The 24349-nt window shown below is 66.0% G+C and overlaps 2 protein-coding genes across 4 annotated transcripts; both read left to right on the forward strand.

Moving 5' to 3' along the window:
* Positions 1 to 43: 43 nt before the first annotated feature.
* Positions 44 to 18782, forward strand: CD81 (CD81 molecule). The gene is made up of 8 exons (XM_067747921.1): positions 44 to 277; positions 11693 to 11807; positions 15474 to 15571; positions 16361 to 16435; positions 16712 to 16816; positions 17407 to 17508; positions 18043 to 18129; positions 18219 to 18782. Exons 1-8 carry the CDS (start codon positions 212 to 214, stop codon positions 18279 to 18281), a joined length of 711 nt encoding a protein of 236 aa, XP_067604022.1. The 5' UTR covers positions 44 to 211; the 3' UTR covers positions 18282 to 18782.
* A 153-nt stretch (positions 18783 to 18935) lies between these two features.
* Positions 18936 to 23415, forward strand: TSSC4 (tumor suppressing subtransferable candidate 4). Of its 3 annotated transcripts, none has more exons than XM_067747918.1 (4): positions 18936 to 20481; positions 21056 to 21217; positions 21900 to 22013; positions 22170 to 23415. In XM_067747918.1, the coding sequence occupies exon 4, from the start codon at positions 22192 to 22194 to the stop codon at positions 23167 to 23169; it is 978 nt and encodes a 325-aa protein (XP_067604019.1). In that variant the 5' UTR covers positions 18936 to 20481; positions 21056 to 21217; positions 21900 to 22013; positions 22170 to 22191; the 3' UTR covers positions 23170 to 23415. The 3 variants fall into 3 exon arrangements, with proteins under 3 accessions (XP_067604019.1, XP_067604020.1, XP_067604021.1); XM_067747919.1 differs by having other exon boundaries at positions 21056 to 21196; XM_067747920.1 differs by lacking the exon at positions 21056 to 21217.
* The last annotated feature ends 934 nt before the right edge of the window (positions 23416 to 24349 follow it).

Below are 24349 nucleotides of genomic sequence, written 5' to 3' on the forward strand. Positions count from 1 at the left end.
AGTGGGGCGCGCGCCCGGCCAGAAAGCGAGCGCGCAACGGTGGCAAAGACACAGGCGTGCTTCTCGGCCCGGCCTCCAGCGCCCTTCTTGCCCCCCGTCCGCGCGTCCCAGCCGCCCGCCAGGCCACCGGCTGCCGATCAGGCGCCCAGGCCCCGCGCCCGCCGCCCAGGACCGGCCCGCGCCCCGCAGGCCGCCCGCCGCCCGCGCCGCCATGGGGGTGGAGGGCTGCACCAAGTGCATCAAGTACCTGCTCTTCGTCTTCAATTTCGTCTTCTGGGTGAGCCCGGAGCCGCGGGTGGGAGGGCGCTCCCCGAGCCTGGCAGGCCGCGCCCCGCTAGGCCCTGCCAAGGGGGCGCAACCGGGCCGCCAAGTTGCAGGGCCACCTGTGTGCGCCGAGCGCGTGGTGGGGGGTCCTAGGCCGGTGGGTCGCAGCGGTGGGGCTCGTCTGGGGCCGCCGTGCACCTCGAGGGTGGGGCGGGGGGCTCCAAGACGGGTTTCGGGCCTCTGCGCGTCGGGACCCCAGAGCCCCGCGGCCGGGCCGGGCCGTTTGGGGACCTGGGGTCTGTTCCCGGTTGGTGATGGTGGTGGTGCGGTGGGTGCGCGCTCCGAACCCAGTACCCGGCCACTGCTTCAGCCCTCCTGGCCGCTGTTTCTGGGACCACCCTGCTTCGCGGGGACTGAGGGGCTCGAGGGCGGGGCTCCAGACGCCCCGCCCCCATGAGCTCATCGGGCCACCGCCCCTAGATGGGCGGCCCAGTGCGGTGGCGGGGGCGGGGGGGCGGGGTGCGCGCACTCTGCCAGAGTCTTGGGGACCGTCCACCCCATCCTGGGCCCAGTCCAGTTCACCCTCCTGCCTGCTGTCGCCACCCTGAGGGTCGTATGGGGGTCCGGGCCGGGGCGAAGCGCAGAGAGGAAGCGCCCTGGGCCCCGGGTGGCCCGCGTGCTGGGGTGCCTCCCCCCTGGAGCCCCCAGCTTGTGGAGCCCCATCTTCCTCCCCTCCTCACCCAGCCTGACCTTCCAGCCCGTCCTCCCCCTGGGGCGCCGTGGAGGCTGTGAGGGGCAAGGGGCTGGGCGGGTGTTCTGAGTTGGCACAGGCAGGGAGCCTGGAGACCTGGGGTTTCCGAGCCCCAGGGGTGCCGGGGCTGGGTGGATGTCCAGGTCTGGGCTTGGGAGGCCGCTTTGGAAAGAGGAGCCCGCGGGTTGGACGTCTCAGGGTGCGGGAGGGTCTCCTGGGGTCTGTGGGCTGCTGGCCTGAGTTGTGTTTCCTCCTCAGTCTTCACTGCTGGCCTGTGACTGATGAAGCTGTGGCTTTTGTTTCCATTTCCTGTCAGTGTTGGAATTAGGGGGTGGAGATCTCCTTCTGGCCCGGAGGGACCAGGAATGGTTGTCGGGAGCCCCTCTCACAGCTGTGTCCTGTGTCCCCTGCGGTCCCCTGGGCAGAGTGACTCGGGCCCCCTCCTGGCCCCTTCTTGCTTCTCCACCACCCCAGGCTGCTCACCCCTTGTCACGGAGGACCAGGACAACGTCGGGTGGGTGCTTTCTTAAGTTGACACTGGGAGGGTAAACTTTTAAAATGGCTCCTGGAGAAGTGTGTGGGCCTGGGGACATCTGTTTGCCATCTGGACGGCCAAGGGTCCCAGGGTGGACCTCGGGGCACTGAGGTATTTGGGGTGGGGAGTGCAGGGACTGGACACGGAGTGGAGGTGTCACATCCTCCCTGCAGGGGCACTGGTGGGGGTCCTGTAGCCAGCAGCCTCTGCCCTGGGGGTGGGACTGGTTAGGCCATCAGGATGGGCCAGGGTGGGCCGGGCAGCCTTTGCTGAAGGGGTGGTCTTGGCAAGGGGTGTCACCGGGACACCCCTCTGCCAGCCCCTGAGCCTGTCTGTACCCGCAGAGCCTGGGAGGGCCCTGGTGGGAGGGGGGCGGAGGAAGGGGACTTAGCAGGAGTGGATTCTTGCCTTTGGACTGAGTGTAGGGGCGAGGTGAGTCCCTCCCACCTGCACAGCATGAGCGGTCTCCAGGGCAGGCTCCCCCACCCCACCCCCAGCTCAGCCTGGGTACCTCTGGTAATTTCCCAGGCAGCAGAGGTGGAGGCCTGACACATCCCCACCCCCACCCTGGGCCACTTTGTGTTCGGGCTTAAGGAATTGTTTCTGAGGCCTCTCCCCTTCCCTCCCTCCCTGGGCATGCCCAGCAGGCCAGAGGAGCATTTGCTTCCAGGGGCAGCAAGGCCCCACGCACCCACGCTGGGCTGCCCCCTGTGGTGGGATGCCAGGCTGAGCCAGGCGGGTGGGGGGGGGGCGCTCTCTGTGCATCTCCTCCCCCAGCATCGCTTGGCCGAGAGCATGGTGCCGGGGTTTGGACCTCAGTGGAGTCTCCACCCTGCTGCTGTGGTCCTCGGCTTCCTCCCTGCTGAAGCGGGGGGTCCTTCCCCTGGGGTTGTTGTCGGATTAGTTCAGGAAATGGGTGTTGGGCATGGTGGCTGGTAGGGAAGACCGCATTCCTTGGCCAGTGTAGGCAGTGACACCTGGGAGGCCCCCGCAGGATCCAGTGGGTGAGGGAGGGCTCCTGGTGCCCAGCCCCACCCACTCACCGTGCACCTGGCCACAGTGCAGTAAGGGGGCGCTGGGGGTGGGAGCTGGGTCAGGAGGTTGAGGACGGGGGTCTGGATTTGGATCTGGGCTTATTTTTTTTTTTTTGGTTTGTTGGGTCTTCATTGCCGTGCACAGGCTTTCTCTGGTTGCGGTGCACGGGCTTCTCATTGCAGTGGCTTCTCTTGTCGTGAAGCACGGGCTCTAGGCTTGCGGGCTTCAGTAGTTGTGGCTCGCGGGCTCAGTAGTTGTGGCTCACGGGCTCTAGAGCGCAGGCTCAGTAGTTGTGGCACACGGGCTTAGTTGCTCCGTAGCACGTGGGATCTTCCCGGACCAGGACTCGAACCCGTGTCCCCTGCATTGGCGGGCGGATTCTCAACCACTGCGCCACCAGGATCTGGGCAGGAGCCAGTCCCTGGATCTGGGCACTTTTTAAAGTTTCATTTCAGAGAGTAAAGCCTTCCCCCGTGGGCGGCAGCGTCAGAGGCAGGCTGGCATGCTGTTTGAGAAGGAGCCAGTCACCGTGCACACCCACACACACCAGCACACACACTTGCTGTCCCACCTCTCGGCGCCAGACCCCGGGGCCCAGGCTGTGTGCACTCAGCACGCCTGACCCCAGCCTGCTTTGGGGGCCCCTGGCCAGCCGGGCCCGGAGGTGTGAGGTGGGGACATGGCAGGAAGAGCAGCGGCCTGGCCCGAGCTGGGGAGACTGTGCAGATGCTCCCCCGAGGGCATGGAATTCCCGCGGGTGGGGTGGGCCCGGGAGCTTCCCGGCGAGGTGACTGGGGCTCGGCCCTGCTGCCGGAGCAGCTCAGGATGAGCAGAGGCGCCTGCCCCTGCTTCCCTGCTCACCCCACTCGAGTGGGCGACCTGGGGCGACCTGGGGCGGGCGCACGCCCCGTGTGAGCCCTGCTCGCCTCATCTGTGAAATGGGTGTGATCACAGCCTCTCCTCTGCAGGGGCAGCAGCAGTGGCCCCCCCGGGACTGGCGGCTCCTCCAGCCGGATGCAGTCAGGGCTTCCTTCCAGAGGTAGCAGGGGCCGTTCGGCCAGACCTGGCTGGGAGTGGGGCTGATGGGAAGCCCTGCTAACTGGCTTTAAATTCTTGCTTCCGGACAGCACAAGGCTGCCTGTCACTTAGTGGTGCTGTCGCCTTCCTTCTCGGAGAGGGGATGTGACCCAGGCGGGCTCTGGCTGGGGGCAGGGATTTCCTGTTCCTGGTTTCAGTGGGAGGGCAGGTGAGCTCCCCTGGTGCCCCCGGGCATCTGGCTGCCACGCTCTGGGGAAACGGCCGTTGGGCCAGGGCCTGCTGAGAAGAGGAAATTTGTGGTCTGTGCCCAGGACGGGCTGGCCCCAGGGAGAGTGTCTGGGCATTACGGGGTGCAGAGCTGCAGCCAGAGGCGGGGAGCCTGGGACCCTGGCCGGCTCGGCTCCAGTGCCCATGCGGTGCCCACCCTGTGGGGTTCCCTCCCCCACCCCCACCCCCAGCTCAGTGTGCCTCCAGAAATTGAGTTCACCCCCAATCCCTAACTCATACTGCTTCCAAGTCCAGACAGGGAGATGGGCCCCCAAAGCGCCCCCCTCGCGTATAATCTACCCCCCCACCCCCCGCCTTCATTTCAGCGCCTGAAATCCCATGACAGGGAAGAGCCATGAAAATCAATAAGGCGTAGAGTCCGGACACCCGTGGGAGGGGCAGACGCCACCTTTGCACTTGTGCAGCGCTTTGGAGAGGGCCCCAGGTAGGGGTGGGGGAGAAATGCGGGGACCCTGGCTCTGCCCGCCCCCCGAGACGCAGGCCGGGCCCGCAGCCAGGGCTGGGGGTTTCGCCTTGGAGGCAGCACGGCCCCGTGCCGGGGCTCCTCGCGCTGCGTGGAGCACCAAGCTCACGTCGAATCGGCCCTTTCCAGGTGTCCGGCAGGTGTGGTGTGACCCGCCTCTGGACTTCGGTGCCCCTCCCCCGCCCCCACACTTTGTACCGGCCTAAGTGCTGCTTCACGCAAGACCACCTGGGGCTCTAGGTGGGCCCCCAGGTGCTGGGGGAATCCCCACAGGCGGGCAGGGGTCCTGGCCCCAGGGGTGGCCGATCAGCTGGCCGTAGGTCTCCCTTCGCTGGCCGGCCAGCAGCGCGTGGTCGCAGGGGTGCCTGTTGGTGCGTAGCCGCCCTCCCTGGGCTCGAGGGCTGCGGGGCTCGGCGGGCAGGGAGGCACCTTAGTGCTGGCGCTCGGTGCGTGGTGGGGGAGGGGGCTGAGGGCAGGGTGGTCGAGAGCCCGGTCATGGGGGTCCGAATGCCACAGAGGCCTGGGGAGCGGGCAGCCCCCTTGCCCCCTTCTTTGAAGTCACGCCCCTTCTAACTTTGGAAGGTTAGTGCTCCCCCTGCCCGCAATTACTGGGGTAACAGGATGATTGTGGAGAAGGTGAAGGACGGGAAGCTGGGACCGTGCGGAGTGCGGGGCTGGGCGGCCCCCTGGCATCCCGAGCCGTCCCACGGGAGTCTTCTGTTCCAACTCCCACACGCAGGCCGGCCTGGGTCATAACTCTCCCTCGGGGAATGTCTAACGGCGCCCTGTAACCCGCCTTACCTGTCACGTCACCTGCAGCTGGGCGTTGAGTCTGGTACCCAGCAGCCGGCTCCTGGCGGGGATGTGGAGGTCAGGCCGTGACCCCGGGGCTGCAGGGGAACAGAAGGGAGGGCCTCGGGCCGCCCGCCTTCCTGGTCTCCAGCCCCAGGTGCTGGGAGGCCTGAGCCCCAGAGCTTGATGGCATTGGTCTCGGGGGTGCTCGGCGGGTTTGGGAAGCACCCTGTGCAGTCCTGCCCGCCCCCGGAGCTCACGGGGAGTCTCGTCTCACACGGGCCAGGCCCTCTCTGCTCCCCATCCCAGGGGCTCGGCCACCCGCCTGCTGGACGGACAGTCTTCCCCTCTGTCCCCGAGATAACGGCTCGGACGCACACGAAGTCCCACTCCCCTGTGCCAGGCGGGCACTGGGCTGGAGCCATGCCCTTTGCCTCCAGCTGGCCCACTGGAGCGATAAGGAGACCGAGGTCCCGAGTGCCCACACGAGGAAGTGGTGGAGGCAGACTGGAAACCAGGGCCGGTCCTTCAACCACTGTGGTTTGTGGCCTGCACAGCTCCAGGCAGGGGCCAGGGAATCGCTAAGGGTGGGGGGCTGTGCCTGGGGCTGTGCGGGGAGCACATGGCGGCCAGAGAACCCGGCCTGCCCCGGGGCCCCTCCACTCACCTCTGGCCCCTGCCTGGGCCCACCCACCTCCTGTCTTCCGACCAGTGTTTCCCCAGCCTACCCAGACCCTCCTTGTCTGATGTGTGCGCCCCGCTGCAGCCCCTCGAGTGCCCTTTGCCGGCAGGTGGCTGGGACGTCTGTGTCCACACGCCCCTCGCTGCAGGGGCTGAGGGGACACAGGGACATCCCACAGGAGGGGCCCTTTCAGCCAGTGGGGTGGGTGTGGGGCCGGGGAGCAGGCTGCTTCCCGGCCTCCCCGCCTGCAGTGGGTGGTAGGTAGGCTCGGGGACGGGCCCAGGAAGCAGGCAGGCCCTGCGGGTTCCCAAGGCGCACTCCGCTGTGCCCAGAGAGGTGGCAGGGTGTCCTCGGGGGCCTGCACTCCCCTCCCGGCGACAAGGGGCTCCTGCATCCCGCAGCTGGCGGGGCCCAGGAGGGCCAGTGTCCTCTTCCGCCCCTGTGGCTATTCTTAGAGGCCAGTCCAGGCGGCTTCCTGACGTCGAGGGGCCTGGTGGGTAGTTTCCGCTTCCTGGCTGAGGCGAGGGTCCCTGCTCCTCTCTCTGTACTTCCTTCCCGCCTTGAGCTGGGTGGCTGTGTTCCCGGAGGGCACAACAGGGCCGTAGGGTCGCTGCCCACCCCCGAGGAAGGCTGAGTCGGGCCCCGCGTCACCCTGTTCTCATGGTGGGTGGAGATGGAGGATCAGCCTCCAGGGACCCAGGTCCCCGCCCAGCCCAAGGGTGGTGCCCTTTGCCCCCACTGACCCTCCACATCCCTCCTCAAAGGGTCTTTGCTGCACCGCTTTCCTCTGACTTATCCCGGTGTCTGCAAGGGTGTTTCCTGCCTGTGGCCTTCACTGCTCTCCTGGGGAGGGTCTCCAGGCCCCCAGGACCTCCTGGTTGCCGAGCTGCATGGGCACTTCGTGGCACACCTTCCCAGCAAGAGTGTGCACCCCTTGCGGTGGCGGGTTAGGGAGCAGAGCGGCTCAGAGCCAAGGCCCTTCCCGGGTCACGACAGAGCTGCCCCTTCTGTCATCTGTCTCTGAGAGCGTCAGAGCTGCTAAGTAAGGGAGCACGTTGATGCGTGGGTGTCCCTGTCACTCCTGGAATACGTGGGCAGGACTTGGGGTGACCACTGGGCCAGCACATGTGGGTGGGGAGGGATGGAAGACAGATCCCAGCTCAGCTCCCACCCAGGGCCTGGCAGGAGCCGGGGCGCGGGGTGGGCGGGGGGAAGGTTGCCCCAGGCCTGCCCGGGCAGCACCCACTCCTACGCCCTTTCAGCTGCTTCTTGGAAATGCAGACAGGCCGGGCAGGAACCCAGTGTACTTGGCAGCCCCCTTCCCCCCCTTTTAGTTGACGCTATTATTTATTAATTCTCAGAAAGGAGGAAGAAAGAAACAGAAACTGCATCTTTCGTAGGATTACAGACAGTCTGTGCCGTCCCCTGGTGTGGAACCCTTCAGTAATCCCAACAGGTTAGGGGCTCCTTCCTGAGCTGCTCGCCAGCCCCACCCAAGCAGGAGCATCTCAGGACGCAGGAGCATCTCAGGACGCGGGAGCATCTCAGGATGCAGGAGCAGGTGGCAGCGGCACTTCCGCCAGGCCAGCTAGCAGGAGAGGGGGAGGGGGAGAGTGGAGATGTGTCAGACTCTGCCACTGAGCAGCCTGCCTGGAAACTGCTGAGGGTCTCACGGTAACCACCCGCGCTGTCGAACGCTGTGCACAGTGGCATCATCTGAGCGCCCTGCGTAGGTCAGCTTGTGTACTTTTATTTTATTTTTATTTTTTGAATTTTATTTTTTATACAGCAGGTTCTTATTAGTTATCTGTTTTATACACATCAGTGTATACATGTCAATCCCAATCTCCAAATTCATTCCCCCACCCCCTGCCGCTTTCCCCCCTTGGTGTCCATACGTTTGTTCTCTACGTCTGTGTCTCTATTTCTGCCTTGCAAACCCTTTCATCTGTACCATTTTTCTAGGTTCCACATATATGTGTTATATACGATATTTGTTTTTTTCTTTCGGACTTACTTCACTCTGTATGACAGTCTCTAGATCCATCCACGTCTCTGCAAATGACCCAATTTCGTTCCCTTTTATGGCTGAGTAATACTCCATTGTATATATGGACCACATCTTTTCAGCTTGTGTACTTTCAGTTCCTCATCACACACACAAGGATATTGGAGGCACAAAGGTGCCGAGACGGTCCTGAGATGACCCAGTAGCCAGAGGCTCTGAGGGCCCTTGGCTGCCACATTCTGATTCCCACCCAGTGTGAGGACTAAGTGCTCTCCATTAAGTCTGGACTCCGTTTTGTAGCGGGCATAAGTGTTCCTTCGTTTATCCAGTCCCTTTTTTGACCCTAAAACCTCAGTCTTGTGGACAAGACTTCAGCGTTTCCAGATGCTGTTGGCAGCTGGAAGCCTGGGGGTCCTCACCTTGGCGGACGGTTGGCATGAAGACAGCAGGCTGGATCCTTTGAGACCAGAAGAAACATTTACCCCTAAAGCCTTTGCTGCTTGGAAGTTCAGTGGACGGGGATTTGGGTGTGTGGGGTTTTTTAAACAGCTTTGTTTGACATAGCGTCAACTGCACGTTTAAAACGTACAACGTGGTAGGTTTTGATGTCAAGAGGCACCTGTGAGACCTAGAGGGTGGCCCACCAGGAGAGTGAATGTATCCATCACCCGCAGAGGTGTCCCCAGGGCCTTGGGGTCCCTCCTCCCCATCCCAGGCCACCCGCCGGCCTGTCGTCCGTGCCCGTGATCGGCATTTCCTGTACTTTTTATGTGGACGGAATCGGAAGGTGGTGGTTTTCCTCTTGGTCTGGGACGGCGGGGGTATCTGGAGATTCACCCTGGTGGTTGTGTCAGGAGTTCCAGGAGTTTCTTCCCTTCCCCTGCTGGTGGGCATCCACCCACTCACCGCTTGAAGGGCACCGGGTTGTCCCCGGTTTGGGGGTGTTACCAGGAAAGCTGCTAGCACGTTTGTGTGGGCACGAGCTTCCACCCCCTGGGGCAGTGCTGGGGGTGCAGGGGCTGGGCGCGTGGCGGGTGGAGGGGAGGTGGGGTCCTCGTCCTGTGTCCCCGCTGCTCCCCACCCTCGCCTGGGGGTCTCCTCACTTCAGCCCATCCCATAGGTGCTTGGGGGTGTCTCACTGTGGTTTAATTTGCATCTCCCTGCGACCAATGACTGCGTCTTCCCATGCGTTTATCTGCTGTGCACATGTCTTCTTTGGCGAAGTGTCCAATTTTTTTTTCTTTTGCCCGTTTTTTAAAAATCGGTTGTTTGTTTTCTTGTCATTAGAGTATTGCAAGCTCTTTACAGATTTTGGGTGCGGGCCCTTTGCCAGCCATCTGCAAGCCCCAGTCCATGGGCTCTCTTCTGAAGAGCAGGCTTCTTTCAGACGCCTGCCGCTTCTGGGACCCCTGCCCTGCCCTGGGCACCCCCTCCCTGCAGAGGCACGGGTCCACCCCACCCTCTGCCTTTTCTCATGGCCTGGGTGGGGGGATTCGGGGGGGATTCGCAGTGCTGCCTTTCCCCTTCCTCTGTAGGTGACCTTAGGTGAATGCCCATCCCAGCTCCCGAAACTGGGAGTGGCCACTGCCACCATTGCCTTCATCCAGGCCCACCCCAGCGGGTCTGTGCGGGGCCTGGAATGACTGAGGACCAGCTGAGGAGGGTACACTTAAGCGCCAGGCTCTCCCCTGCCTGGAGGCGGGACTGCCTTCCCTGTTCACCCTTCAGGAGGTGGGCTGGAGCCACAGGGGAGTCTGGAGGCTGCTGTCCCCCCTCTGCCCCTGTCCCCCGCACATCCTGGGGTCTGCAGTGGAAAGCCCTTCCCGAGACAGGAGAGATGGGGACTTTGCCTGCCACCCCACGGTTAGCATCTGGGTGCTGGGATAAGCATTACCCTCACAGCATTTGTTAGGACCAAGTGCCCTAGATGGGCTTGTCCCCTTGGCTTCTGGGGTGAGGGGCTGCATGGGGAAGATGGGAGTGGTCCCAGCCCAGCCAGGGGGGCGGGAGGTGCACTCCACGCTCAGCTCTCCTTACCGACGGGGCTACTGAGGCTGAGTCAGGGCTTGGGGCCAGGCCTCTGTGACTGCAAAGGAGGCCCAGGACAGGGCTCCCCCTGCCCCACCCCCTCCGTCCTGGAACGTCTCACAAAGCGGTCTCTGGACCACAGTTTCAAAACAGAATAAGTGGCGGTTTCTAGCCAGAGTTACCGCGGCAACCCTCAGCCTCACCACCCCTGCCCGCCTGCCCAGGAGCTGCAGAGGGCAGCCAGAGGAGCGGGACTCCCTCTGGAGCCTACCTGCCCCATCCCCGCCCTCCCCCTCCCCCGTCCCCGCCCTCCCCCCCATCCCCATCCTCCCCCTCCCCCTGCCCCTTCCCCAGGCCCTCCCACCCGCTTGTGGGTGTGACAGACACCAGGAGCAGCCATGGGACGCGGGGAGTTCGGCACTGCCCTTCCAGTGGTGTGCAGGGGGGGCCCGGGGGGCCCGGGGGCCCCGGAGGGACCCTGTCGGTCCCGCTGCATGTGCTCTGGGAAGGGGGAGAGCAGGTGTGTTGCCCTGGGTGTGGGGAGTGGAGTCCCTAGTTGAACGTTTGGAAGAGGGGGTCAGAGAGGGTGCCGTCCCGCCCTTGGGGGGGCGGTGTTGACAGCACCACCTTCGGGGTCAGCCCGGCTGCTGCCGGGCGCCAGCGGTCCCCAGCGGTTCCCACCAGCCTCATCGTCCACGGAGCCCAGCGTAGGAGGGCCTGGGCTGGGGCCGCAGGGCTCCTGGCCTCCCCGTCCCCCATCAGCGCCCTAGCGTCACCTGCCTGGAGATCCCTGGAGATCCCTGGAGATGCTTGGGGCTTTCCGTGGGGCAGCCCCTGGTGCTGGGGCTTCGAGTCTCACACGCTCTGCTGAGCCTGTCTCGGGGCCGCGCTCCCTGGCCAGGGCCTTGGGGACAGGCACTGGGCCAGCCAGGTGGTCTTCTTGGGGTCCGCTTTTCGGTTTCTCTTCCTCATTGGACACGTAGCTGACGGTCTGTGTCGGAGCTGGTGCTTGTAGCTCCGGGGACAGTTACTGCCTCGGGGAGCAGCCCAGGGAGGAGGCTGGGGTGCGGGGGCCAGCTTGCCTGGGTGGGTCAGATGCTCAGGCGTGGGCCTGCCGGGCCCGGTCTGGGCTCACCCTCAAGGACAGACCCCACCTAGCCCTGAGCCACCGTGCTCGCAGGGGCATGAGTCAGCCGGAAGCCCGCGCCCCCCGTGCCGGGCTCTGAGCGGAGCCCCCTCTCCTGCCGCCGCTCAGCGCAGCCTCCGCCCTGCGGTCTCTCTGGCAGGCACCGCGGGCTCCCTTGCTCTCCCGGCAGTTTGCCGTCTCCGTGATGGCAGGGAGTTACCCACAAAGCCCCGGCCCTGTGGCTTCCCGGCTGCCACCGGCCCCAGCAGCCTCTGCCATCCACACCAGGGCCCCCGGGGCCTCGAGTGCCCACCCCCTCCTCAAAGAAGTACTTGTCTGTCTGAATGCAGATTAACCAGGTGTCCATCTTATCTGGCAACCTGTCTGGGAGTCTCACTCCAGTGGTGCTGGCGGGAGGGTCGGGGACCAGCCACATGGTCCCCCATGCCCAGGTCCCCCGGGGCATCTTGACAACCAAGGCAGCAAATCAGACATTTGGAGCCAGCAGCAGCCCAGACCCCAGGGGCTAGTGAGTCCTGCCTGGAGGGAAGCCCTTCACGCAGACCCAGTGGACAGGAGGGTTCGGCACCCTCCCCTGTGTGTGTGTGTGGTGTGGTGGATTCACGCTCACCGCTGCGGGGCTCCGGGCCACGAGTGACACCATGCCCTGCTCTTTCCGCAGCTGGCTGGAGGTGTGATCCTAGGCGTGGCCCTGTGGCTTCGCCATGACCCTCAGACCACCAACCTCCTCTACCTGGAGCTCGGAGACAGGCCTGCACCCAACACCTTCTACGTAGGTAAGTGGCAGAGAGCGGGCTGAGGACCCCGGCTAGCTCTGGGCTGGGGGCCGGCAGGAACGGGCCACTGGGGTGTGTGATCATAAGCTCAGTAAGGCCTCAGACAGGCTGTCGGGGAGGGCTTCCAAGGAGGGCTTCCAGGAGGAAGCAGGGGCTGAGCCAGCTCAGCGGGGCTGGCTTCTTGCTGGGGCAGGGAGGAGGCCAGCCAGGAAGGGCTCTTCCGGCCAGAGGGTGAGACGGAGCCAGAGAGCAGGTGGGGTTATGTCAGCCTGGGGGCCTTGAGGGTCCCCTCTGGAGTTGGTGCAGTGCCTGCCTGGGCGGGGGGTGCTCCCAGGGAGAGCTGGAACTGGGGGCGGGGTGTGTGTGTGTGGCTTTTTGGGACCCCACCCGATCACCTTGGGGGGGGGCAGAGCAGGAGAGCAGCAGCTGGGTGGGGCGGGGGCAGAGGGGTGTTCGGCAGACCCGGCAGAGGGGCGCTGCTGGGCAGCACAGAGGTTCCTTCCAGTGGGGGACCAGGAGTGGCGTGGCGCTCAGACTGGGCCGCGCCTGCCCCCTTCCCCTGCGCTCCCCTGTGTCATATGGTGGGTGTTTCTGGGAGGCTTCCTGGGAGGGTGGGGCTGGAGCCCAGAGCCCCCAGGAAGGAGACTCGGGGCCTGCATGACTCAGCCCTGCAGCCACACCTATAGCCGCAGGTTAGGCTGAGAGTCTGCCTCCTGGGCGCCCGTGGTGGCCCCTTCGGGGCATCCATCAGGCTGGCGGTGGGGGGCTTGGGCCAGCGGCCCCCGGGGTGGGGGTGGGAGTGCCGGAGGAGCGACGGAGGGGTGGGAGGGGAGAAGGGGTGCCCCCCGCCTCCTGCTGGGCCCCCTCCCCCATCAGGGAAGGTGGGGTCTGGCCCTTGTGGAGCTGTGGGAGTGTTTGTTGAGATGCTTCTGTCCTTTAAAGGACTGGCTCCTGGGCCGGCCCCTCTCGCTCCCACAGGCGAGCAGCAGGGCAGGGAACCTTCAGGGCTCAGGGCGCCCTGAGGGGCCAGCAGCCACCCAGGGTCACATGCTTGACCCTCGGTGGGAGTGGCCCACACACTCACCTCCCGCCCCGGGGCCGTGGGGGGTGCCTGCCCCCTCCCTGCCCGTGGCCCTCTGGGCCATAGCTGGGAGGGCTGGGTTCCGGGGGCCATGGATGGGGGGCGGAGACCGGAGCCTGGGGTTCTGGCGGCGGGGCTCCCGGGGCCAGCCGTCCCGGGGAGGGTCCCGAGCCCTCTTCCGCAGGTTCCTGGGCTCCCCCCGCGCTGTGGGGCCCCTCACAGGTTTGAGTCTCAGGAGCAGAGGGTGAGTCTGCCTCCCGAGAGGGCACAAGGGGTCCGTGACCCGGGGCCCCCGCACACGCACCAGGCCCCCTCAGAAGCAAGGCAGTCAGCGGGGCCCACACGTCTGAGGACGCGGGAGTGTCCTCTGGGCCCTCGAGTCTGAGGATGCAGGAGTGTCCTCTGGGCCCTCGAGGGGTGTTTCTCTCCTGCGGGGCTCCTCCCAGGCCTCTCCTTTCCCTCTCAGAGCCGCCGCAGGGGTCTGAGCTAGCCTGTGGCCGGGCCTTCTGTCCCAATGTGGGCAGGGCTGCTGCCATCTCTCCATCCCCCTCTCTGGGACCTTGGGTGCAGTGGGCATGGGCTCTGCCGGTGGCAGAGTTGAACTGGCCCCAGGGCGAGCAGTCTGGGAAGGGGTCCCTCCCAAATTGCTGGGGCCGGGGCCGCCAGCCTCGTGGCTGGGGCAGCTCCTGCTGTCAGCCCAGCGTCCGGCCCAGGAGGCAGGAGAGGAGCTGAAAGGTCCCCTGCTTCAGGCCAGGATGGGGCAAGAGCGGCAATGGGCTGCAGGCTTGGGTTAGGGACACAGTCCAGGCCGGCGCGCAGACGTCTGGGGGGACCTTGGCGGGAGAATGGAGGCGGCGGGGCTGTGCTCAGGCTCTGGCGGGGAAGGGGTCCCACGGGAGAGGCTCGTCGAGGGCAAGGCTGGCGTTGGAGCAGATGTCCCCCCGGTCCACTCACTGGGGGCCGCACGTCACCTGGGGCCTGACCCTGGCTTCTCCTGGCTCTGGAGAATCCTGCCCTTGGGGAAGCAGTGTTAGCTGCGGGACCACCCGGCCGGCTGGGTGCCAGGCCCTGGACCTTCTGCTGTGTCCCCATGGGCGGGGGCCTCTCAGAGCCCCTCTGGCCACAGAGTTCCTGCCCACCCAGGGCCGGCCTTCCGGAGCCTCTTGCTGGCTCTGATGCAGACTGGGCCTGCCAGGGAGCTGGGGGAGCAGACGTGGGCCCTGACAAGAGCTGTCTGTCCAGTGCCAGGCAGCGGGGGAGGGTGAGCTGGGCTGGCTTAGCACCCCCAGGCAATTCTGCAGGGCCCAGGGGGGGTCCCGGACCTCACTGGCCAGAACCAGGCCGAGGGCTCTAGGTGGAAACCCGGCACCGTGGGGGGCTTGGGGCTGGGCCTGGGGGGGGGGTCAGGTACCGCCTCTGGGTCTCCCAGCCTCTCGCAGGACCCTCCAGAGCCCGGAACGCCAAGGTGCCCCTCCCTGGCGCCCTATGCCATCTCGCTGAACCTCAGGTAGTGATGTGGGGATGGGGGTCTCAGGACCTGAGCAGAGGACACCTGGCTCAAGGGTGCTGTGCCCGAGTGAGGAGCCCCCGAGGGCATGCCTGGCGGGAGGCTCCGTCTGTCCAGAGGGGAGGCCCCGGGCGTTTTCTGAGCCCAGCAGTGGGTCCTGGCCCCCAGGCTCCTTCTCCAAAGCCTGGCCAGGCAGGGGCGACAGGCCCTTGGCACCGGAGCCCTGGGACCCATTGTCCTAGCACTGTGCAGGGGGCTTGGGCTGCCTGCCCGCCGCGTAACCATGGTGACTGGGGGGTGGGCCCAGGTCTGCTGGTAGGACTAGGGTTGTGGGAGGTCCTTGGAGAGACGTGGTCTGCGTTTCAAGGGGCATGGGCCCCGCCTGGGTGAACTGTGGACGCAGAGAAGGGCCGCATGACCAGCAGTGGGTGCTGGGCAGGCCGGGGGGCAGACTGACCCCGTGTACCATCCTTGAGCTGTCCCAGCCGCCAGGCCTCTGCGTCCAGCAGGCTCCAGCCCCCGGGGTCAGGGCCTCAGAAGCCGGGTAGAGCCCCCTCCTCTGAGCAGAGCAGCCGGACTCGAGCCCCCGTCTGAGAGGGCACAAGTGAAGTGGAGTTGCCAGACCCCTGGGCTCACCTCCACCCCACCCCACGGGCCAGTAGCTGGGTCCTCTGCGCCAAGACGGGGGTGGTCCTCCACAATGCCCCCAAATCCCGGAGACTGCGGGAACCAGAGAGCGTCCGGGTTGTGGCGTCGCACTGAGTTCTCTGAACACTCACCACGGGCCGTTCGGTCCCGGCCTCGGCAACGCCGGTCTCCACCCACGTCACAGAGGAGGAAACTGAGGCCTGGAGAGGGGCCCACACGGCCCCGCCGGGCTGCCAAGCCCTTGCAGCTCCTCTCCAAGCCTCCGGGCATCTGCTTCTTCCCAGCAGGGCGGGCGTCAGCGCCTCGTGGCCCCTCCGGAGGCCTGGGCAGTGGGGTGTGTGTACGCAGCCGGGGAGGAGGGCTTCCGGGGGCATCTGTCCTGCCTCTTTGGGGTGTCAGGGCGCTGAGGGCAGCCGTCTCTCCCCTGCAGGCATCTACATTCTCATTGCCGTGGGTGCTGTGATGATGTTTGTCGGGTTCCTGGGCTGCTACGGAGCCATCCAGGAGTCCCAGTGCTTGCTGGGGACGGTAAGGCCCTGGGCCGGGGCCAGGCTGAGGGTGAGGGCTGCGGGGCCGGCCGGGGGCAGAACCGGGGGCAGAACTGTGAGCTCCGGTGGAGACAGAACGCCTTCAATCCCCGACGTGGAGCCTGGTGCCCGCCCTGGCCAGTCTGACCCTGCGGACCTCCCCCAGAATGCCAGCTCTCCGGTTTCCCCAATCGGGTCTCAAATCCCTCCGAGGTGGACTGCCGTTAGGTCTAGTTCTTTGTCTAGTTCCTACTGAGTTCCAAAGTTGCGTTTTCTCTTTCTTCCTTAAAAAAAGCCACAGATATAACAGGGAGTGAGTCCCAGTCCCAGAGCCAGCCTCAGGTGCCCCTAGGCATGTCACCCACCAAAGGGAAGTGGAGGCCTGGCTGTGCTGCCCAGGGCCTGGCGTCTGGGAGACGTGGGCTGCAGGAGGCTGTGCCTGTGTCTCCGGTGGGCGAGCCCAGGCACACCACGGCGACACCCTTCCCGTGGGCTTTGCCTCCCTGCCCTTTCCGACCCGCCCAGAAGCAACCATGTCCTCCCCTCCCACACCCACCCCATCCTGTGGAGCCTGGTCCCTCGGGGTTGATGAGAACATTGGCATCTCGCTGCCGGGCCGAGTCCTAGATTCTGCTTCTCGGCCCCACGCCTCTCATCCCGTCGGGTCCTGGGTGGGCGGATACCACCGGCCACCCCGCGCATGCCGGCCGGTCACTGGGGCCTCAGGAAGGCCCGGGCCCTCTCTGGCCGGCTCTGACCTGCCCTCTCCGCCATCCCCTCCCCTTTTCAGTTCTTCACCTGCCTGGTGATCCTCTTCGCCTGTGAAGTGGCCGCTGGCATCTGGGGTTTTGTCAACAAGGACCAGGTGAGGCAGCGTCCGTGGGGAGGGGCAGGGGGGCTGCTGGTGGGGAGGGGGAAGGGGTCGGACTGCAGGGTGCTTTGGGAGGGCTCTTCCCGGTAGGAAGCCCACAGAGGGCTTTCTGGAAGAGGCAGCATGGCGACCGAGTGGAAGGCAGGGTCACCTTCTCTAGGGCTCAGTGGCGGGCAGGTCTGTCCTGGGAGTGATACCTTCAGGGAGAGCCAGGTGAGGGCACGTCTCGGGGGGGCAGTCCTGCTGTGCTGTGACCGCCTCCCTCCCCAGATCGCCAAGGACGTGAAGCAGTTCTACGACCAGGCCTTACAGCAGGCCATAATGGACGACGACGCCAACAATGCGAAGGCTGTGGTGAAGACCTTCCACGAGACGGTACGGGGGGCCGGGGGGAGGTGGGGAGGGCGTCCAGAGGGGCCGGCGGACCGGGGGAGAGGCGGGGGCCGGGGAGGGCATCCAGAGGGGCCGGGGGACTGGGGGAGAGGCAGGGGCCGGGGAGGGTGTCCAGAGGGGCCGGCGGACCAGGGGAGAGGCAGGGGCCGGGGAGGGCATCCAGAGGGGCCGGGGGACTGCGGGAGAGGCAGGGGCCGGGGAGGGTGTCCAGAGGGGCCGGCGGACCAGGGGAGAGGCAGGGGCCGGGGAGGGTGTCCAGGGGCCTGGGGTTTTGTCCTCTCAGTGAGACCTCAGCCTGGAGCGGGAGGGGCATTGGAACCTGGGGAGATTCTGAGGGACCTGGGGGTCCCTGGTGGGAACTAGATGAGCCAAGGCAGATGGGGTGCAGGGGTCTCTGCGCAGCACAGCTAAGTGGGAGGAGGGGCGGAGTGGGCCCCCTGGGCTCCGTTCTCCCCCTGGAGGGGACCCGCCCAGCTCCCCGCCCCCACGCCTGGCCGGCGCAGCTCCCGGGGCCTCTGTAGCCTGTGGGCCACGTGTCCAGGGCTGACGCCGGGCGCCCTCCATCTCTGCAGCTTAACTGCTGTGGCTCCAACGCGCTGACCACAGTGACCACCTCTGTGTTCAAGAACAGCCTGTGTCCCTCGAGCGGCAACGTCATCAGTAACTTGCTAAAGGTGTGTGGTGATGGATGGGGCCTCCCAGGGTGGGGCGGGGCCTGCCTGCTCCCCCATTTGGCTGCCACCCCTGGTGGGTCCTGGGCGGTGGCTGGCCCTCTCGGGGCTCCTGCTGGCAAGGGCAAGGACACGGCCATACTGGGCAGTGCTGTGGCTGGAGTTGGGGCTGCTCTGCCTGGGGGCCGAGGCCAAATTTTTGCTGCCAGCCGGCCCATGGGGAGGCGAGTCTCTGGCCCAGGCTCCCGATGGGGGAGCCCTCTGAACCTGGCATGGAGGCGCCCTGACCTCCCGGGTCAGCCCCGTCGTGGTGGTGCTTCCCAATCTCTTGAGTGCAAGAGGGCGCACACGGCACACTCGCCATTTCCGTGTTTGAGGTAAAAGCTGGCAGAGACTAGGCCCTGTTCACGCCTCTGCCGAGGGGTCCTGGGGGGCAGGGCTGTGCCCCTCTGTGCTCCTGCTGCAATGACCCTGGGCCACGGCCTCGCGGGGGGCTGAGGACGGGCACCTCTGAACGCTGTCTGGCCCCCCCCGCAGGAGGACTGCCACGGGAAGATCGACGAGCTCTTCTCGGGGAAGCTGTACCTCATCGGCATCGCCGCCATCGTGGTGGCTGTGATCATGGTGAGTGGGACGGGCCGGGCATCTGCCAGGGTCCCCCCACGGGTCTCCGGGCGCTGACCCACCTGCCCGCCCCCACCCCCTTCTCCCAGATCTTCGAGATGATCCTGAGCATGGTGCTTTGCTGTGGCATCCGGAGCAGCTCGGTGTACTGAGGCCGAGGCCGCAGGGAGGGCCGCTGAGCGACCCGGACACTTCTGAGAAGGGGCCGTCACCACCTGTGTATATAACCTCCTGATATCACTGCTACACTTATCAGCCTTTTCACTTTTGAGGTTTTGTTCTTGTCCTGAAGTTCCCTGTTGCTTTCGGGGCTGATGTCACCTGTAGGTGGCATGTGAGTGGCCTTGGGGACTGCAGGGCAGGGGCCCCCTCTGCTTTTGGGGCTGCTCGGGGGTTCTGCTTGCTCAGCCGGGCCTCTCCTCGGGGCCACGAAGGGCCGTCCGGCCAAGCTGCACCCTCCTACCCACCTGTCCCCATGGGTGGCACACGCTCAGCCTTTTTTAATCCTTGTTCCTTTCCGGCCACCTGTCTCTAGAGCCGGGTCCACGAGCAGCCTTATGCCTTCAACGCACCTCTCCTTTCTAACGCGTCACCTTCGATTGTAATTACATCCTGAAAGTCATTCAATAAAGAAGGAAAAATCAGGCATGCTACCACGATGTCCGGTCCCTTCCTGTGCTCATGGTGTCTGAGACCCAGGGGCAGCCCGAGGAGCCTGGCGCAGGCGGTGCTCAGCTCTTTGGACCTCGCTGGGCCCAGGCTGTGCTGCCGACCCTGTTGGTGGGTGTCTGTGGGGCGCCCAGAAGGACTCCGTGGAGGGAGTGCCCCTTTGTTGGGCCTTGTGCCACCTGGAGCAGCCTCCACCCCCATTCCTTGTGCACCACTGCCCAGCAGGGTCTGTGCGGGGCAGGCAGGCAGCCCAAGAATGTGGTACAGGATGTGGGGCCCCTGCAAGACTCCCCGCCCTCCTGAGGGCCAGCCCAGGAGGATGGACACACTGCTCCCTCCCAAGGTCTGAGGGGCTCTTCTCTGACCTAGCTGCTTGCAGACGTCCCGTCATGGGGCTGGGTGCCCACATCTTGCAGGGGCTGGAGGGCAAGGCCTCAGCCACTACCTGGGGGGGCCTACCTGGCCCACCACCGTGGACTGAGGCCCAGCCACCTCTTGGGGTAGGCTGCTGCCCCCAGCGGGAATGCTGGGTGATGTCACCATTAGCTGCATGCAGGTACCCCCCTGCACGTACATTAACTTGACCTCTTGAGACAAGTCCCTGGCCGGGATTCATACGTCAAGGGCTCCCTGGGGCCTCCTTGGGGGGCTGATTTTGGAAACTAACCCCAGCCCTGCATTGGGGGTCACAGGGCCTCAGCGGGCCTGCCCTTCCACAGTCCAGGGGGGTGCTGGTGGGTTGGGAAAACTGGATGGCCCAAGGAACCAGCTCCTTTTTACTTCTCCCTGTGCTGCGAAGCCCTGGGAACATCCTGGCCGAGGCCTGGGTGTCACCCCTGCTAGCTGCGGTGTGAACTAGCTGCCTTCTGTGGCCTGGACTCCGCGTTCCTGGTGAGGCCCTGCATGGGGGTGGCGTTAGGGATGATCAGAACGGGCCCCGTTTCCTCTCTGGGTCCCTGGGCTAGGCCGCAGCATGGCCTGAACCCTGGATTCCAGGGCTGCAGCCCTGGGCGAGGGAGCGCGCTCTGGCCGTCCAGCAGGCGAGGCGCCAGCAGGGAAAGGGCGCCGGCCGCCTGGGCTCCGGGCCGAGATACGTGCGGCCCGTCCAGGGAAGACTGGGATCTGCCCTCCGCTTCCGGGCAGAAATAACCAGCCAGGCCATCGACCATCGGCAGGAATAGGTAAGGCCGCCTCTCCCAGGAGGGCTGCCTCACGGCGGGCCCCGGCAGTTGGGAGGTCGGCACGCCCCGCTTCCCGGCTCCCGGGACCCACGAGGGCGTGGCCGGCCGCTCTAGGCCAGGACCGGAAGTGCCCGGGAACAGCGCCGCACGCGTCGATGCACTTCCGGTCCTCGCGGTTTCCGGCAAGCGGCGCTGCGGCCCCGGGAACGCGGCGCTGGCCGTTAGCCCTCGGGCATCCTGGGAGTCGTAGTTCGGCCTCCCAGCCTCCCTCCTGGCCTTAGTCAATTCCGGTCTCTTCGCGAGAGAGCGCCGTTTCCGGGAGGGAAGACAGCGAATGCGCAGAGGCCACACTCCCGATAGGCCTCGGGAGTAGCGGCCCAGTGACTTGTGGGAAATGTAGTTCTTCAGGCGCGGAAGCCGCGGCCCTCGGCCGGCAGAGGACTCAGTTTCCCAGAGGGCCGAGCGCGGTGCAAGATGGAGGCAGCCAGGCCGCGGTGAGCCGGTAGGTTTGTGGTGGGGAGGACGGCGCTGGTGGGCTGTCGGGCTTCGGGAGTCTGCTGTCCGCAGTCTGCTGCGCCGAGCAGGGAGGCCCTCGTGAGGCCCGGACCCTTGGCCCATCCACCCGAGTTGGCCCCAGAACTTAAGCCCCCGACACGGAGAACCTGTTGGGCCCGGGCCGAGGCCCTGGGCGCGTGGAGTGGAGAAAGTCAAGGGTCCGCCTCCCAGGGGAGCGAGACAACCGGCAAAGAAGCCAGTGTTCTCTGGGACCTGGCCTGCCCGGATTCCGGCCCTGAGAAAACCCCGCTTCCGAGCCCCCCAGGCCCTCAGCCTGTACTCAGTTCTGCCCTGCGCTGAGCTTGGGAAGTTCTCAGAGAACTCAGAGATGCAGGCCCCGCATTCCCTGTCTTGGGGCGAGATCCCCGTTTCCCCGCGGCGTGTCCCACTCACCACGGGCGTTCCCGCGATTCCAGGGGACGGGGTTGCAAATTTAGGAAGCCGGAGTCCGGTTTGAACTCCAGCTTTGCCTGCAACGTACTGTATGACGGGCAACTCCTTCCCCGCTCCGGTCCTGCCAGCTCTAAAACAGACACCATTGGCGTTTACTTCGTGTCCCCTTTCCTGGAGTTGTGCCTTCATTTTGGGAGTCACGCGAGGCCCAGAGGAATGGAGATCTTGCCTGTGTTTGACCTGGTGCCGGGCACTCAGAGACACTGCAGGTCTGCCTGGCCTGGTCCTCGGTGGGTGCACGAGCAAGGGGTCACCCTGGGCCAGGGAGGCTTGGTGGGAAGAGGGAGTTGGTGGACGGATGTCTGTGCGGAGGGTGAGACTGGGCTGTCCTCTGAGCCTGGAAACAAGCTTCAGGGTGCCTGGTGACACTGGAACACTAACCAGGTGCTGGCAGCACTTCTCTGCTCAGCTGGGAAAGTGAGGGGTGTGCGGAGGCGCATAGGACAAATGCCCCAGGAGCTGTGGGGCTGGCCTCTGCGGAGCAAGGCCGCTCCGGCTTCCTGAGCGCTTGACCCGCAGATGCCAAGGATGTGTCTGCAGACTCGTCTGGAGCTCCAGGGCATCTCACGGCGGTCAGGAGCACACCTCCTCCCCACGGAGCAGGCAGGCGCCCCGGCCTTTGTGGAGTACCCGCTGCCTGCCACGCAGCGCGCCTGGCTGAGAGAAGGCGTGCAGAGCAGAGGTCGCTCTCGGCCCTGGGTTCAAGCCCCCGCCCCCCCTGCAGCAGGCCTCCTAGTGGCTTTAGTCAGACTGGCTGGAGAGGATTGAATGAGGTGACACGTCAGAAGGACCAGCTCCTGGGCCTGGCTGTGTCAGGGGCTCTGTAAACCCAGGCCCACTCCCGGGGTGGCGGCTCCACTCCTGCATGTCTGCCGTCTGGTCTGAGGGCTGCCTCTCCCTCCCTGCCCTCAGCCAGCCACTGAGCCACTGAGCAGAGCCGTGCCTGGCGGGGGCCGTTGCGACCAAGAACCTTCTCCAGCGCTCGGCCCACCTGCCGTCCAGCACAGGCACCCAGCAGCCAGGGAGGTAAGAGGAGGGCTTTCGGGGCGGGGGACCTGGCCGCTCCTCCTTGGACACAGCTCTTGCTGCTGACCTTTCCCCGGGGTGGTGGGTCTGCAGGAGGGACTTGTTCTGAGCTTGTGTTGTCTCCAGTGACCGACTCCCTGGGCTGCTTTGGTGCAGGTGCGGCGTGGCTGGGGGACGCATGGCTGAGGCAGGGGACGGCCAGCACTCCGTTGGCTCCGGGGGTGCCGCTCTGTCTCCCGACCCCGTCTGCCTCAGCGACTCGGAGTCCGACCTCAGCCTGCTCGACGATGCTGAAGTGGAAGCTCTGTCTCCCGGGGGGCTGCCCGGGGAGGCCCCGGGGGATTCGGGCCCCGATGAGCCCCCCTCGCCCCCCAGGAGCTTCGCCACAGCGGCGGTGCAGCCCTTCCACCTGAGAGGCACGAGCCCCACCTTCTCCCAGCGCAGCCACGACATCTTCGGCGGCCTGGAGCGGGCAGCCAGGCGGGCTCCGCCCTCTGCGGCCCCAGCCGGCCCTGGCGACAGTGGGGGCTTCCGGCAGCCGCTGACACTCTCCAGCCGGCCTCCAGCCGGGGGCCCGAGCAGGGCCACTCAGAATCCCGCTCCCCTGAGGGTGCCCCCCGTTCCTGACTACGTGGCCCACCCCGAGCGCTGGACCAAGTACAGCCTGGAGGGTGTGGCTGAGGCCAGCAAACAGAGCAACCGGGCCGCCGCCCTGGCCTTCCTGGGCCCCCAGAGCCTGGCCGCCCCCAGCGGCTACGTGCCCTCCTTCAACCAGGACCCCTCTAGCTGTGGGGAGGGCCGGCTCATCTTCTCCAAACCGGTGCGAACCGGCGAGGCCCGGCTTGAGAAGAGGAGGGTCCCGAGGAAGGCAGGGGAGCCGGGTGGGAGCCCCCACGGGATCCCGGGGGCGGCGGGGGGCGAGGGCCCCGTGGAGCTGGCCCACCTGGCCAGGCCCGGGAGCCCGGAGGCCGAGGAGTGGAGCAGACCCTGGGGGCGCCTGCAGGAGGTGGGTGCACCCGAGGGGGAGGCCCTCGCGGGGTCTGGGGCCAGCGCCCTGCCAGGGGAGGCGGTGGGCTTCCACAGCAGCAGGAAGCGGAGCAGGGACCACTTCCGGAGCAAGGACAGCAGCCCCGAGGCCCCAGGCGCGGACGTCTGAGCGGGGAGACCGCCTGGCCGCCTGCCTGCCCTGGCCGAGCTGGAGGGACGGCCCCCACTGTCCCCCCGGGGTGGCTTCAGGGACGGAGCAGGACCGGGGCCCCACCCCCAGGGAAGGGAGCCAGCGGGCTGCCTGTCGGTGGCACCAGCGGCCAGGGCAGAGACCTTGCTGAGGGTGTGGGCCAGGGGTTGGCGGAAACCCTGACTCACCCCGTGCCCAGGGGCACAGTAAAGGCTCTGGGTGTTCCTCAGTCTCCGTGTCTCTTTGTCAGCCCCCATCCGCCCGGGACTGTGGCCAGGGCCCTGTCTTCTCTCCAGACACCCCATCACCCTGTTCCCACATTGGAGCCTCCCAGCTTAGCGTCAGGGGGCTCTGAAGCTTTCTAAATCAAGCCTGTGCTCCTCAGTGGCACGTCTTCCAGCCTAGCTGAGGTGACCCCCTCCTCAGCCCAGAGCAAGAGGTGGACACCCCAGACCCGTCCAGAGGCGGGCTCACGGCTGTTGGTGTGCAGCCCCTGCCTCCAGCATATGCCTGTAGACCCCAGGAAGCGGCCAGCTGAGCGGGCGCCGTCTCCAGCCCTGGCCAAGCTCACCCTTGACTCTGTCCTACCCAGGCTGTGTGATGACAACTGGTGTCCTGGGACAGTGTCGCCAGGACTGCGGAGCTGCTGTGCAGGGCGATGAGGAGGGTCCCCAGAGGGTGCTGGGGAGGTAGCCGGGAGTGGGCGTGGCTCTCCTGGGACCGCACTTGGGGTTGGCCAGCCCATCGTGCTGCTGAGCCCCGGGCCTGGCCCTGCCCCTGCTGCCCCTACCCCGGGCTCCAGGTCCCTAAGGGAAGGAGAGACCGGCCTGGCTGGCCACGCAGCTGGGGCAAGCTCAGGGGCCCAGACCCCATCCCTGCAGGGCAGGAAGTCCCTCTCCCCCCGCAGTGCTTTACTGACCGCCTGACACCTCCCAGACGCCCCCCAGGGTCCACTCTCATGTGGGGCTGCAGCCCAAGGTGTGGGTGTACTTCCCAGGCTCCATTTAAGATAAAGCAGCTTTGGGGGCGGGTCCTCCTGGGGAGGTGACCCGCAGCCGCTGCCCAGGCTGGACAGCCCGCCACTCACTGTGCGAGCTGTCGGGGACGTGCGGTGGCAGCCGATACACACAGTCTTGGGTTTTAAAGGACAGAAATTCCA

Source organism: Pseudorca crassidens, chromosome 9 (assembly GCF_039906515.1).
Source record: "Pseudorca crassidens isolate mPseCra1 chromosome 9, mPseCra1.hap1, whole genome shotgun sequence".
NCBI classification, from domain to species: domain Eukaryota; kingdom Metazoa; phylum Chordata; class Mammalia; order Artiodactyla; family Delphinidae; genus Pseudorca; species Pseudorca crassidens.